This window comes from Ambystoma mexicanum, chromosome 6p, assembly GCF_040938575.1.
Source record: "Ambystoma mexicanum isolate Mex_15411 chromosome 6p, UKY_AmexF1_1, whole genome shotgun sequence".
In the NCBI taxonomy this organism is placed as follows: domain Eukaryota; kingdom Metazoa; phylum Chordata; class Amphibia; order Caudata; family Ambystomatidae; genus Ambystoma; species Ambystoma mexicanum.
Window position 1 is genome coordinate 1,462,475,825 of NC_090935.1, and position 15,535 is coordinate 1,462,491,359.

The 15,535-nt window shown below is 45.1% G+C and overlaps 1 protein-coding gene across 3 annotated transcripts in view; it reads left to right on the plus strand.

Annotated features, from left to right (window-relative positions):
- Nucleotides 1–15,535, plus strand: part of ERI1 (exoribonuclease 1) — a 190,772-nt gene that overhangs the window by 133,951 nt on the left and 41,286 nt on the right. For all 3 annotated transcript variants that reach the window (XM_069626267.1, XM_069626266.1, XM_069626268.1), the window contains one exon: nt 3,973–4,082. In XM_069626267.1, the coding sequence (XP_069482368.1) occupies nt 3,973–4,082 (110 nt within the window). The remainder of the gene's footprint in view (nt 1–3,972; nt 4,083–15,535) is intronic.

Genomic DNA, 15,535 nt, shown 5'->3' on the forward strand with positions numbered 1-15,535 from the left:
GGAGGCAGTCTCCATCCAACAAAGTGCACAGTGGACCTTTTTGATTGTGTGGTGAAAAATAAATGAAGAAAGTGTTGGGTGTAGTACATGTAGCCCATAAAGAAAAGGGTTTGCCCAAGATCAAACCTTTTTGCCAAAGTAGAGGGGCTGTGATTAAGATTCATAACTTCTGGTTCCAAAGTAAGCCATTTGGCCCTCACATGTACTCAATTATCTCACTGTGGTTTTACTCTAATTTCAGGCTTCAAACTGGTATTCAACAGTCCCACATTTCCCACACATGGCTGATCGGAAAACCGGATTAGTTGGGAAGGATCTCTGCACAAGATCAAACATTAATTGCCAAGTGGTGAAATTTGGATCTGAATCTGTGGTATTTATTCCCCATATTCGGAGTATACAAAGGTGTCGCCTCAAAGATATCAATGAAAGGGACATCAAATGATCCTTCACATTCAAAATGAGCCAGACATTTTGTGCATAATTTCTCAAATGAGGGTGCGTCCTGTTCGTAAATTGTGCTTGACAACTGGCATACAAAAACTATTAAAAGCCTTAATGTATTTAGCTTTTTGTAGATAACTACTGCCAGAATTATATATTCAAGATCTTCTAGTTCTGTAGTCTGTAATTTAGCTAATTAACCACACCTTCTTACTAATGTTCCTGGTGTAATATTTTGCTCTAGACTTGTGTTCACTTTTTTCTAACCACTCAAAAATGTTATAATCAATCAATAATAAGTTTATTCGGAAACAAATTGTCCATAAACCGCAAATACAACATAAAGATACAAAAGCCAATACAAAGTTCAATTCTACATTTTAAAAATCCAAAATATAAACTTACAAACATTGCATATAAAAAGAGATAAAAAAGTGCATGTGTGTATTTCAATTAGTATCCATCAAGAGACGTCCAAATTGTTCGTTAGATTTTTCAATGTTCGGTCGAGTTTTGAGAGATAAATTTAGTTCTCCGGTGCCAGGCCCTTCCCAGATAGTCCACCGAGCCCCAAGCCACTGACATCGTGGCAGCGGAGAGCAAATAACATAGAGCAGGCCTAGCTGAAGACATGCCAGCAGACCTGAGAAGTGGCAAAAGTGTTTTCCGTCTTAAATCTGTACGTTTGTTTGTTTGTTTTTATTTGTATTGCGCACCAGACGCAGGGGTATTCGGGCGCGAAGGCAGGAAGAGGGTTGTCCAACTTAGGTTACAGATTAAACATGGAGGTACAGCTACGGTTACGAAGCTGTAGACATGTATAGTCAAGGAATCAAAGATGTATATACAGTAAATTACAAGAATGTACGTGTGACATATAAATAAAGCAGAGCAAATAAATAACAAATAATGTATAATATGGGCAATACAACACAAAGTGTAAAAGGTCCTCCACCGGCATCAAGGGCAGGCTGTAGGTTGTACATTATGAGACCAGCTTTTTGTTCCAGCCCCTAACCATAGGCAGTCAAATCGGGCTCGAGTCGGGGCCCAACGGTCTGTGGGTTTGTCACTGTGGAGCAAGTACGGCTGAATGGCATCTGCAGTTGTTAAAACAATGTTGTGCCTTCTATTTGCAGAAATGCCCAGGGCAGAGGACTCCCTCTATAACACAAGAATGGATTTAAACATTTGGTTGTATGTCCTTGAGCACACAGGGTCAAAGGTTGGGGGGGCAGATGAGGTTAACACAGTTTAACAGTCACATTTCTGGATGTATATAAGCCACAGGATCTTCTTTACAACTGGACTTCTCACCAATGCTCTTATGATCTTATGTGAGAGAGTGGCTTTCTGATTTGACCATAATGCCAGCTAATGCAAAACGGGGGCCAGTCACCACTCTTCAGCAATGTGAGGGCACCCCAGTTCCAAATGTGTACCATGGTTTGGGGAAGACTGCGAGAAGTTTTAAGAAAAGAGTTCTTAACATTTTCAATATTTGAAATCTTCTCCATGCCCCACAGCGCAGCCCCGTAGTTAGTAGCAGTTTTAGTTTGTGCCCTATACTTTTCGAGGATTAGTTTGATTGGATGCCCCACACAATTATGCTGAAAGTGGGACAAGCCCCCAAGATCCTGTCTCATCCTCATACATTGTTTATAAACATTGCCCAACCCTCGCCAATTCTTGGTAAAGCGATTCCCAGGTATTCGAAACTAGTAACCCTAGGAATGGGTTCACCACCGCTCCATATCCTACGTATCTTGAGGTGTCCGACACCAGTACTTTTATATGCCATGATGGCTGATTTTTGATTTGCCCAAGATCTAATCGTGCGAGTGGGGCAAGCCCTGAGTTAATTGTGAACAGTTTCGGCAAGTAATAATTGTCAAATATTTAGCAAACCCCCATTATAATGACCACCTATATATTCATGGCGATAATTCTTATTCTATTAAGACGCAGGTGAAAATCATGTAGAACTGGCTGCGTCTGCCTTCTCCTTTTCTGTCCAATCGTTTTACTTATTTAGTTTTTTACTGATGTTGGTTCCCTTAGCAATGGATGATGACACTGCAGTACAGCTTTGGTCAACTGGTGAAACGGGCATTAGAATACATATTTTCTGGTTTCCACATTTGCAGATTATCTACTGGATCATAGCCCTTCTCCACTTTGTCTTTCTGATTCAATAAAGCCCTTCATACTGGTGTCCATTGGGTAAACTGGCATTAGAATCCAGATCTTGTGATTCCAAAATGGACAATGTATCCAGTAGAGTGTCCCCCTGTTGGTTTGAGTGGAGGGAGAGTATATGCCTATAAGTGGTAGGTGTGGGGGGGATGTTCTCTAGGAAAGATATATGTGGTAGGATTTGTGTGTTTTTATGGGGTCAAATAGTGGTCTTATGCCTTTGGTGGATATAGAAGGTGGACGCAGAGTGGGGAACTCCATGTGGGGCGAGTTGGTGAAGTGTGAGACTGTGTCTCTCATCATTGGACAATTTTAACTCCAAGGCTAGCAGAACCATCACCATTCCAGGTTATATGTGATTCAGGCTTTTGAGTAGATTTTACAAAGGAATAGTTGATAAACTCCTCCTTGGAGTACAGAAAAACCAACCACTCTTTAAAACTGGTACAAGACTCTCCATACGTTGTGACATGACAGCCAGGTATGCAAGTTAATTTGCATATTAAAAATGTGTCCATGGTGTACCCAGACCCTAAAGGGATTTAGCGTCCATAGGGGGCAACAATGGTATTTGCGTATTTTTCCTGAAAGTAAGACCCATCGGGGAAAACCTGGGTTAATCAACAGGACAGCAACTTACCAGGACGTTGCCTCAGAGATGCACTTTTGTTCGCATGGAGGTTCTCTTGCTTTGTGAGCATCTGCTATGCGGTTTTCATGTAACAACCAATGCAGAGTTCGGGGCCTAAATCTTTGTGGAGAAACCCCCTTAAACCGATTTCAAATAGTCATGCATGCTTGCCTGGTGACCTCCTAATGTGTCTCAAAATGGGAACTATTTCACAGCAACACATGGTTTGTGTAAAATGTTTGGCAGATTATTTTGTAGGTTTGAGTTCCTTTATGAAATCCGATCCTCTTGGCCTTAAGCTGCTCTGTTACCTTTTACCTACCCACCTTTTCTGGTAGAGCTATACACTGTAGTGATACTACTTATCGGGTTTATGTAATCAAACTATAAGGTTGATTGCAGGCAAACATCATAGACGTTATGCGTCCTCTGCCTGTTTAGAAATGGTGTGGTTTCAGTTTTCATACTACTGCAAAATGTGTTTAGATTGCAGCAAATTGCATTGAGTACTAGAATTGCTACTGGGGTAATGACCTTTTCTCACTTAGGATAAATACAGCTGCATAGATCCTTTGTCTGTAATTGGGGCTTTGTTAGATACATTTCAATGAGCTCTTACTTTTGTATTGCTTGACTATGTTGTTTAAGGCTCTTGTGAACAGTAATAGTTATTTTGCTTCATAGGTTCTATTTGTTTGCAGGATATTGTAGATGCAGCAGACTCCTTTCCTCAGGTTCTCCAAAACGTGGTTGACTGGATGAGGCAAAAGGAACTTGGGATGAAATATAAATATGCCATTCTGACAGATGGGTATGTATTAAAAAAGTGATTCATGCAATTGATGTTCTCTTGTCTCGAACTATTTTAAACATAGCAGTAATGCTGCAGTATAAAGGTTATGAATATTCCGGTTTGCCCAATCTATTGACAATTAATATTTATTATGTCTTCATTATTGGATGCATACATTTCTTTTGTTTTATAATTCTGATATTGTTTGTGAACAGACTTCTACCCTATGTAGGAGAAACAGTGGCAAACCCTTGCCCCTCCCCCAGCACCACCCACCCCCGCCCCACCCCTTTAGCTCCCCATTCATATCTACTGTTTAGTACGCAGAGCAAATTTAAAGATTTCAGTAGATTGGAGTTTTGTACCTGGCGTACGTATCTGTGGAAGCGTTTCAATAAATTGAGGTATGAGACCATAGACAAATGGGTGAGAGCTTTTTGCACTAGATTCTGAGTACCACAGGAAACGAACGCAGTGTGCAGTTTTATTGGGGGAGGAGTGGTGGGAGGGGAGAGATGCTTTGTAATTATGACAGAGCAGTGTTTTGGAAGGTGCAGATTGCACTCTTGGCATTGTAGCTGTAGTTTATTTATTGAAGGTTGGGGTATCATTGCAACCAGAACTAATTTACTTGGGGAAAGAATACAGGAGACCAAGGCCATCCTAGAATGGGCTGCCTTTTAACAATATATTGAGGGTTATCTGGGAATGAGTTGCCGGTTGTTGAAGAGCACTGGTATTGGGATACAGAAACCTGTGGCAAGGGCAATATAACTGACATGGATACGCATAACAATATATACTACTGTACAAATGTAACTGACATGGATGCGCATAATATTTCTGAGGCTTGTGGAATCTGCTTAGATCACATGCTGTGCATAGGCCGACATCTAGTGGAAGCTGCGGAGTATTACAGTTTGTTTTTCGAAACTCGAAAATGGGCGTCGACACAGGCGTGCCAGTAATACTATCCCTAGTGTGACGTCCACTGTACCCAAGATCCCTCACGCGTCTGGGATCCTCAGATTGTTTTTTTCCGCCATACTGGTCGGAAGCATCTTGCGGAGTCCCCTGGCCTTAGCCATATTTTTGCTAATTATTGCAATTTACAATTATTTATTGACATCCTTCCCCACCCCAACGTCGACCATCGACACTCGACGACGGCTGGAGAAGACATCGACCGTCGGCTGCTGCACGACGGATCTGGGCCTCGGAAGGCCGCTGGCCTCGGCCCGGGCCTAGTAGGCCGCTGGCCTCGGCCCTGCAAGTAGGGAGAGTGGGGGGTGGTACATACTCTTCACTCTTGGTATATAGGTACACCTTATATATTTCCTACACTTACCAGCCCGCTGCCTCAAGGTGCGTATGGAGGGTACCCCTTTCCAATTCTGCCCCAAGTGCAACTGCAAATACCCTTGGGTCGACAGGCACGCCACGTGCAATCTCTGCTTGCCGAGGGACCACCCCGAAGCGAACTGCAGAGCGTGTAGTAGGTTTAAACCTAAAACACTTAAGGACCGTTCGACAAAGCGTTGGGCCCACCACGCCAGGCAGGCAGCCATGGCAGCGGAGGGCGCCTTCAGCGATGGCAGCGACGCCGTACTTTCGGACGGCGAGGGCATTACGGCGTCGAAAGACTGCCGAGCGCAGGTCCCCGACCTCGGAAGGTTGTCCGGCAGGGCGGCTATGGGGAAGACCCCCGGCGACGCAAGCGCTACACCTACACACACTAAGCACACTAAGTCCAACCGAACCTCGACGACGTCGACTTCTCGGAAAGAGGCACGGATAGAACGGTCCGACTCGGTGTCCTCTGGGCGCTCTCGATCGAGATCGCCTCATGACGCAAGGCAATCATCCACTCTTGCCTAGAGTGCCTCGCTCCCTAGATTAACGGAAGTTCGATCGTCGGAAGACGAAGACGACTTCCACCCCCAGGCCGCGCTCCAAGAGACCGAGAGCGCAGTTAACACCAGCGAGGCCCCACGCTCGAAACAAGATACCTCTCCCGACCCTCGGCGCCAGGCGTCGAAAGTCTCTGGGGCCTCCAAGGGGCAGGGAAAACATTTTTCCACGCACGGGGAGGGAGGGAAACAGCGGAAAGCTCAGCCTTCCACTCCTGTAAGACCATCCTTCCACCCCAAGCAGACAGATAAACATAAATCTACTGGGACATCAACATCCAGCAAGGGTACCCTTGATAAGTCCTCTAAGTTGCCTACTAAAGTCATACCCTGTTCCAAAGAATGGTCCAGTGAGGACATAGACAGGGTCATGTCAAGGATGTCTTCCTTAGCGGATTTTTATGACAAAAACCCAGAACATTTCCTTTCGTATGACCCACAAGGGGCCACACCCTCAGGCTCCTCTGATCCTATCCCCCTAAGTAAAAAGGCCCGGGTCGAAAGACCTGACCCCTTCGAGGTGCAGCCTTACTCTACTCCATACTCTACTCCACACCCCAGATACCAAGGACAACCTTTCCCTGAAGGGGACCAGGAGTTTTCAATTATGGAGGAACGAACCGGGTCTGAATACTATGCGGAGGATGAGGACCTGGAGGAGGTAGAAGATGAGCAGGAAATTTACAGAGTAGATTCCCCGGTAGAGAGCGAAGCCCCAGTTACCGACTCGCCAGTTGATAACCAACCCCTCCTTAATGAAGTTCTTGCTCGCGCAGCAGAACATTTTCACATCGACACCCACGGTGTACAGGAGGAAAGGGACTTTGCAGAAGAGTTGGTGGGAGAGAGGAGGCCGGTCGCTCAGACCATCCCTATCCTTAAATCCATCCAACGTAGAATAGATCCATCCCTGGTGAATCCTAACCTCACCAGAGCCGTCAACCCCAGAGTCGAAAAACTTTTTCGGGCAGCCCAGTCTGACCCTCTTTATATAAGAGGTCATCTTAAACCAGACTCCCTAGTGGTTACCAACACTCGGAAGAGGGCTGGGACACCCTTATCGTCGTCAGAAGCTCCTCCCGACAAGGAGAGCAAAAGACTGTACGGGTTTGGCAGGAAGGTAGCCTCAACGTCCGCCTACCAAGCAAGGATTGCAAACTCCACCACCCTGTTGGCAAGTTACAACTGCCATCAATGGGAAGAGGTCGCGGCGCTCATAGCCTCTGCTCCTGAACCGTTAAAGGGCCAGTTGGCTCGGATCTCGGCAGAAGGGAGAGCCATGTCTGGTTGCATATTAAAAGCAACTTTCGACGCTGCAGACAACGCAGGAAGATTGATAGCAGAAGGTACTGTTATCAAGAGACATGCGTGGTTACGGCAGTCGGGGTTCAAAACAGAAACACAGGCTTCATTAATAGACAAGCCGGTGGAACCAGATCTATTGTTTGGGAAAGCGGTCGAAGACGCACTTAAGAATGCCAAGGACGAGTACGAGACTCTCAAATCCCTTGGCCAGCTTACCAACAAACCCCCGAACCAGAGGGGGAACAGTAATTTTCGTCGCCCACGCGGCCAAAATTCACAGAGGCAACTATGCCCAAGGACAGGGTACACAATGGAACAACAACCAGCAGTCTACCCAAAGTTACAGCAAGGGTAACAAGAGAGGTCGTGGAAGAGGCAGAGGCAGCCCCAACAAGGGAGGTGGCACGCCTCCGCCAAAGCAGTGACGCTCAGTTCAGGGTCCCTTCTCACACAACCCCAGTAGGGGGACGCATTTCCAACTTCACCCAGGCTTGGGAAGGGATCACCTCAGACAGATGGGTGCTGTCAACAGTGTCCACAGGATATTGTATAGAATTACTGCAGTGTCCCCGGAACCACCCTCCACGACAAAGAATACACTCCTTAGAACATCAGAAGATCCTTCTCGAGGAGATCGCCATTCTGCTAGAAAAGGACGCGATAGAACTCGTCCCAGGACACCAGGTAAACAAGGGTATCTATTCAACTTACTTCCTTGTGCCAAAGAAAGATTTGACAATGCGCCCAGTATTGGACCTACGGCCTGCCAACAAGTATGTCAAGCCCCAAAAATTCCGTATGACCACGCTACAAGAGGTAATCCCCCTCCTAAAACAGGGGGACTACATGGCAACCTTGGATATGAAAGATGCTTATTTTCATATTTCCATGCTCCCGGCGCACAAAAAATACTTGCGCTTCAAAGTGGACAGTCGCCACTACCAATTCAAGGTACTGCCCTTCGGGATAGCTTCAGCACCAAGGGTATTCACCAAGGTACTGGCGGTGGCAGCTGCACACCTACGCAGGGAGGCAATCCCAGTGTACCCTTATCTGGACGACTGGCTCATAACGGGGGAAACCCCAAGAATTTCCAGGTCAAACATTCAGAGGACTATCGACCTCCTCCACGAGTTAGGCTTCTCTATCAACGAGAAGAAGTCAAGTCTGGTGCCAAGCACCTCAAAACAGTTCCTAGGAGCACTCCTAGATACTCAGAAAGGGTTGACCTTCCCCTCGGAAGAGAGAATTCGGAATATACTACTGCAAATTCCACATTATCAGTCAGGTCAACAAATAACGGTACGCAAAGCAATGCGGTTACTGGGCATGATGGCGTCATGCATTTACCTGGTCCCCCACGCGCGTCTGCGCATGCGTCCCATGCAGGAATGGTTGGCGAAACAGTGGTCTCAGGCAAGTGGTCAGTGGGACGATCTAGTGGTCGTTTCGCCAACACTCGTACAGAGCTTACACTGGTGGACAAAAGAGAATCTCGCAAGGGGAAAACCCTTTTACGATCCCGAAGTACAAGCAGTGGTAACTACAGATGCTTGCCTGACTGGGTGGGGAGCTCACCATCTCCACCACACAGCTCAGGGTCTCTGGTCTCACTCGGTAGCCAAGAACCACATCAACCTGCTAGAGCTTCTGGCAGTATTCCGAGCGCTTCGGGCGTTCGAGCCCCATCTACTAAACTTGTCGGTGCAGATCCGGACGGACAGCACGACAGCCATGTTCTATCTAAACAAACAAGGAGGGACTCGTTCGCCAAATCTGTCCAAGCTTGCCCAGAAAATCTGGATATGGGCACTCAGACGGAACATCTTCCTATCAGCACAACATGTTCCAGGGGAGCTCAATTCCCTAGCAGATGCCCTAAGCAGAGACTCCCTCCCAGAAGAACACGAATGGGTCCTTCACAGAGAGATCGTAGAAGATCTCTTCTCTCAGTGGGGTTTCCCCACTATAGACCTATTCGCCACAAGCGAAAACAAACAATGCCCAGGATTTGCATCCAGGTTCCCCCAGCCAGACTCCCAAGGGAACGCCCTGTGGATGAACTGGTCAGGGATGTTTGCGTACGCTTTTCCACCAACTCCTCTCATCAGGAAGGTGGTGTACAAGATGAACAAGGAATCGATGACGCTCATCCTAGTTGCTCCCATGTGGGCGAGACAACCATGGTTTCCACACCTACGCAGGATGGCGCTGTGCGAGCCCATCAAACTCCCAGCCTGGTACAACCTACTGTCCCAGCAACAAGGTCTAACAGTGCACCAGGAACCCAACTCAATGAACCTGGCAGCATGGCTCCTGAGGTCATAGAGTTTGGGCATCTCAATTTACCACAGAGGTGTATGGACATCCTAAAAGAATCCAGGAAACCAAACACAAGGCACTGTTACTTTGACAAGTGGAAGAGATTCGTTATTTGGTGCCAGAATAAACAAATCAACCCAGTTGATTGCACTCCTTCCAACGTGGTAACATACATGCTCCACCTGCTGGACGCAGGTTTGGTTTTTAACTCTCTGAAAGTACACCTGGCAGCCCTCTCGGCTTACACCACATCCCATAACAAAGTATCGTGGTGGAAAGTACCAGTAGTTAAAGCCTTCATGGAAGGAGTAAAGAGACTTCACCCTCCTATTTCGAACCCACCGCCAGGATGGGACCTCAATGTGGTGCTAGCTAAGCTCATGGGCCCCCCTTTCGAACCCATGCATAAAAGTAGTCTCAAACACCTGACTTATAAAACGGCCTTCTTAGTAGCCATTACCTCCATAAGAAGGGTCAGTGAAATTCAGGCTCTGTCAGTGTAGGATCCTTTCTTTATTATCCACAAAGACAAACTGGTTTTACGCACACACCCTAGGTTCTCACCTAAATTTATATCTAAATTCCATGTAAACCAGTCCATAGAGCTTCCGGCTTTCTTCCAGAACCCGCAAAGCTCGGCTGAGGTGAAACTACACACCCTTGATGTGCGTAGGGCGGTCCTCTACTATGTAAATAAGACCAGACCGCTAAGAAAGACAGATCAACTGTTTGTCTCCGTAGCTACAGGCAGAGAGGGGGATCGCGTCTCTAAAGGCGCGATCTCGAAGTGGATTATCAACTGTATACAGCTGTGTTACTCTCTTTCTGGAAAAACTCTGCCTTTTACGCCAAGGGCCCATTCTACTAGAGGCATTGGTGCCACTCTGGCTTTCATTGCAAATGTGCCCCTCGACACCATTTGCAAAGCAGCTACTTGGAGCTCTATTCACACTTTTACTCAGCATTACTGCATTGACACTCATTCCAAGACAGATACACAAGTGGGACAAGCGGTTCTAAGACACCTGTTTGCTCATGACCCTTCTCACATCCCACCTCCTTCTTCGGGTACTGCTCGCTAATCTATGCACAGCATGTGATCTAAGCAGATTCCACAAGCCTCAGAAGGGATACATTACTCACCGTAATCGTATTTCTGATGCTTGTATCTGCTTAGATTCACATGCGACCCACCCTTCCTCCCCTCCGAGAGAAGGCGCATGATTGCTTGTAGTCTTACCTTTATGTCTATCTGCTTGGATTATCTGTACTCGCGCTACTCCTCATGCTTCCTCATGTCAGAAAAAATACAATCTGAGGATCCCAGACGCGTGAGGGATCTTGGGTACAGTGGACGTCACACTAGGGATAGTATTACTGGCACGCCTGTGTCGACGCCCATTTTCGAGTTTCGAAAAACAAACTGTAATACTCCGCAGCTTCCACTAGATGTCGGCCTATGCACAGCATGTGAATCTAAGCAGATACAAGCATCAGAAATACGATTACGGTGAGTAATGTATCCCATACTACTGTACAAATGTAACTGACATGGATGCGCATAACAATATATACTACTGTACATATTTACAGCTGAACATGGGGATCGAGTATTGTGGTTGGGATGGACTGGAGACATGGGGGAGGGACGAGTACCTTTGCAGGAAAAGCTTGTCTAGTCTCAACTCAATTATACCTTCTGAGACTGTCACTTACCTAGCTGATCATCCATCCAGCTTTGCCATTTTTAATTTACTTCAGATTTCCCTCTCAGGCAAACTCAATGATGTTTGGAAAACAAAATACACATAAAAATAGTATAATTTTTACTTCCCCTGTATAGGGGAAATAATAGAGTTAAAAACGTTTGATTTCTATTATTATTATGGGTAAGGAGTCCAGCACATTGCCCACTCTAGTGGATTTGGCAAAAAACAAACCGACGTGAACCTCGCTCATTTCATCCTGAGCTCCTTTCGAAGTATTTTAATTGGTTTACCACAGAGCTGTGACAATTAAGAGGTATGCCATGGAAGTAGTGAAAATAATGATTTGCCACAGCTTAAATTAATTTGCATAATTCATTTAAAACTGTTGAATCAATTTAACTAAACACATTTCTGACTGCATCACAAAAGCCTCCATAACTCAAAAATAAACTTTATAAAATGTTTACATTTAGGATTTATGTGATAATCTTGTAGGTTACTGTGTAAACAAAATTCAGGCCATGCATGCTCACTTGACTGAGAAAAGGAGAACAAAGAAGGCAAGGTTCATAAAATTTGCCTCGTGTTACTAACCTCCTCCTAGATGAATCTGCTGCTAAGACATAGGCCTGATCTTTTTGTCACAGAGCAGGCGCTTTTCCTGCTTGTTAAATTGCTGCCCATTTCCCCCTTAAGGTATTTAAACAGATGCCCAACTCTTGAACCATTCAGACTTCAATAAACCACTTTGAGCTTGGAATTTTCCCTAACTGTTTGAAGCATGATGTAGCAACTTCACTTAAAGATTAAAAAATAAAACATGCATCCGGATCTGTCCAATTTTAGACCATTGTCAAAAATATATTTTTATAAACCAATGAGGGACAAGGTTTCACTCCGGGCTTACCACTAATAGGAAACCATCTGCTGCTGCGAGGTCTTTAAGAAAACGATGTCTTAATGTCGGATTAAATCCTAATCATTGTAAATGATTTCTTTAGAATATTTGGACTTTTTTGATGTATACTATTTCTTACCCTGGGTGTGATTTGTATCATTACCACCACATATACTATTTACTTATTTTAATGAGATGATATGGTGTCTTCACTCTGGCCCCACTAACGTTAAAGTATTGGAAGGTCAAACCTTTTGCAACATCAATCATTGGTTTACATCTGAGCTTGGGTTGCTTAAAAGGACTGGTTGACAACTGGAGAGGTGTTGGTCTGTTTTAGCCCCTGAAGACCAGATTGCTTGCAACCAGCACCAAGCAGTGTATACAAAAGCTATATTGCTAGCTATGAAACGATTTCTCATATATTGGTGGCATTATCTGAAAGTGCAGAGTTGTTTAAAATCGATCATATCAGGAGCTTGTCACATCACATGAAGATTCGAATAACGTAGTCCCCACTCGAGCATTATGCGACGAGTTATCAACATATTTAATAATGAAAATTCTAAATCACTGTGGTCATCAAGGCTGAGCCAATATTGCACTGTAGGCCCCCCACATCCCAGATCTTCGATCTCAGGGCCATGTGAATTTTACATGTTTTAAACTGCTGTCTAGCGCAGACCTAATAAAGAGGGTATTGAGCATGGAAGCTTCTGGGTCTTCCTTGGACCTGCCACCTTCACGATTTCTTAAAGAGCAAATTTTATTATTGGCTGATATTGCAATCGTCACCACTGCCTCTTTTCAGAGAGGCGTATTCCCTGTTCTGCTGAAATTAGCATCACTTGAAAAAGGCTCACTTAGAACAAAAATTGGCTGGATTATTAGAAGCTATTTCAAATGTGCCCTTTATAAGCAAAATTATGGAATCTGAAGCTACTTATCAACTTTAAAGATCTTTAGTAAATAATCCTCTTCTTGCAGATCCCCATTTGGGCTTTCACCCTTCACATAACACTGAAACCATGGTTATGTTTAAGTGGGGAAAAAGTGCTTCGCTTTAAGGACAATCGTTAACCAGCAGCACTTAACCTCTTAGATTTTGCCAGAGCTTTTGACACCGAGCAGTGTCCTACTGAAACGCCTACAATCCTCCATGCATAACTGGATCAGCACTGACCTGGTTGAATTGAGATTTTAAGAGTCGGCTGCAGAGGGTACAAGTAGGAAGTTTATCTTGTTAAGCTCTCCATAATCTTGCGGAGTCCTGCAAGGCTCTGCCTTGTCCAGTCTTCTTTTTAATGTATACATGTGCTCTTGTGGGCCAGCTGACACCTGAAATCTGGTCGACCTCTACGGCAGAGTGATGGAGAATGTTTGGCTTGAATTCAACTCTGGATGCAGAACTAATATTAAGCCTCTTGGCCCAGTCTCCTTTACCATGTCTTTGGCTGTCCGACTGGCCTGCCTGGGAGCAAAACGTACCCTCTTGGAGTATGCTAGGAATTTGGTTATTCTATTTGATAGCAAGTTGTCCTTCTCTAAACAAGTAGACGCAGTAGCCAAAAGTGCACATTTCCATTTCTACTCTATTAGCAGGTTTAATGGCTTGCTTATGCAGGAACATCTTAAAGTATTAGCTCAAGGAGTACTGTTATCTAGAGTACAATACTGCCTATTGGTCGATCTTTGCTTATCCAAGAAACCTCTGCTTGAGGCTATGCAAAACTGCACAGTTCAGGTGATTTTGAATCTGAAAAAGTTGTATCATCTCTTGTGCACGTAGGTCGCTGAACTGGCTACCGATTGAGAAACAAATTCAATTACGGGCCCCTACCCTAATAAGGAACATTGTCAATGGACTAGCACCGAGATCTACTTCCTCAGTTTTCTGTTCCTGCTTGCACACTTGGATCCAGTATGAAGCAGCGGTGAGGAGGCAAAACCGAGCTTGTTTGGAGGTTGGATGTTGGGCTCCCTTGGATGCAAACTATGGAACAAACTACCAGTATATGTTAAAAACCGTATGCTCATTTCTGACTTTTAAATCTTGGATTAAACAGTATTTCCTTGCCACTGACGTTCGCTGAAGTTTGAATGTAGAACTCGGCCCAGATTGCAGTGTTACAGCCCTGTATTATGCTTTAGCACTGTTGTGATGTGTTTTATGCTGTTAATAAGGTTATGCCATAGATCTATTTTGGTTTTTGTCTTTGTTTTTAGCTCTTTAATACTGACTGGCTTGCCGGTGATGTTTTTGCACTTAATACATTTATTTACTACTACTAATGGTGACCAAAATACGGATTAATATTCTGTTTTTGGTGCACATTGCAGATTATTTAATGCATACAAAATTGAAATACTATCTTTTCAATATCTGTAGATGTTCAAGTTTGATATACGCTGTCTTTTTGTAGATCGCAAAGAGTGGTCTTCAAGATAACTAGTAATTTGGTTGAAAACTACTCACGTGAGGATTTTGGTTAGAGCGCAGGGGGAGAGGCATGTCTGTAGAGTTAGTGGTTGCTTGGTCAGCTGGCGGTTTCTTTAGAATGGGAATGGTGGTTGCTGTTTTATAGCAATCGGGAAACGTTCCAGAAGGGCAAGAGGGAGAAGTGTAAGGGGGCGAATGGGGAAATTGACTAAGACATTTGAATCAAGGACTCCCTTGCTCATCGCGGTCGACCGCTTTGTCCCGTTGGAGAAAGTGAAGGTCGCTGACGAACCGAGGAGAATCTGCCGGTGGGTTTCCCGCCACCCAAAGTCCAGAAAGATGACGACGGAGATCTGAAAACTAGCTGTGGTCGAGTCCCAGTCGCTGACGACAACCCGATGCCCCTGCTGGGCCAAAGTTCTTCATTGACTCTTCGCGGTAACAAACTTATCGTTGTCTAGGTGCACCGCACTGCTTACCTTTGCAGGATGTCCACGGCCAATTATCGACGAGCACCGACGGGACCGAAGCTGCTGCCTTGACACCATTGTTCACCCTTCCGACGAGGAATCTCGCCGATCTGTGGCTCCTACCTTCAAGCAAGTTCACTCGAGGGATCCGTTGACGACCAGTCGTCAGAATCTGCCAAACTAGGTACATTGGGGTAGTAGAACCTTCATAGAAGAAGATAAGACTACGATATATGGACTGGGCTTGTTTATTATCTTATTTACAGGTTGCACAGGTGTGGGGGGGGATGCTCGCACAGAACTGTGCCTATTGGTAGGGGCACAGTATTCTGCTAATTGTGTAACCAACTTGTTTTCCTTCCCAAGTCTACTGGTGGTCCACATTAATTGATTTGTATGTCATTTAAAACTGTCTAC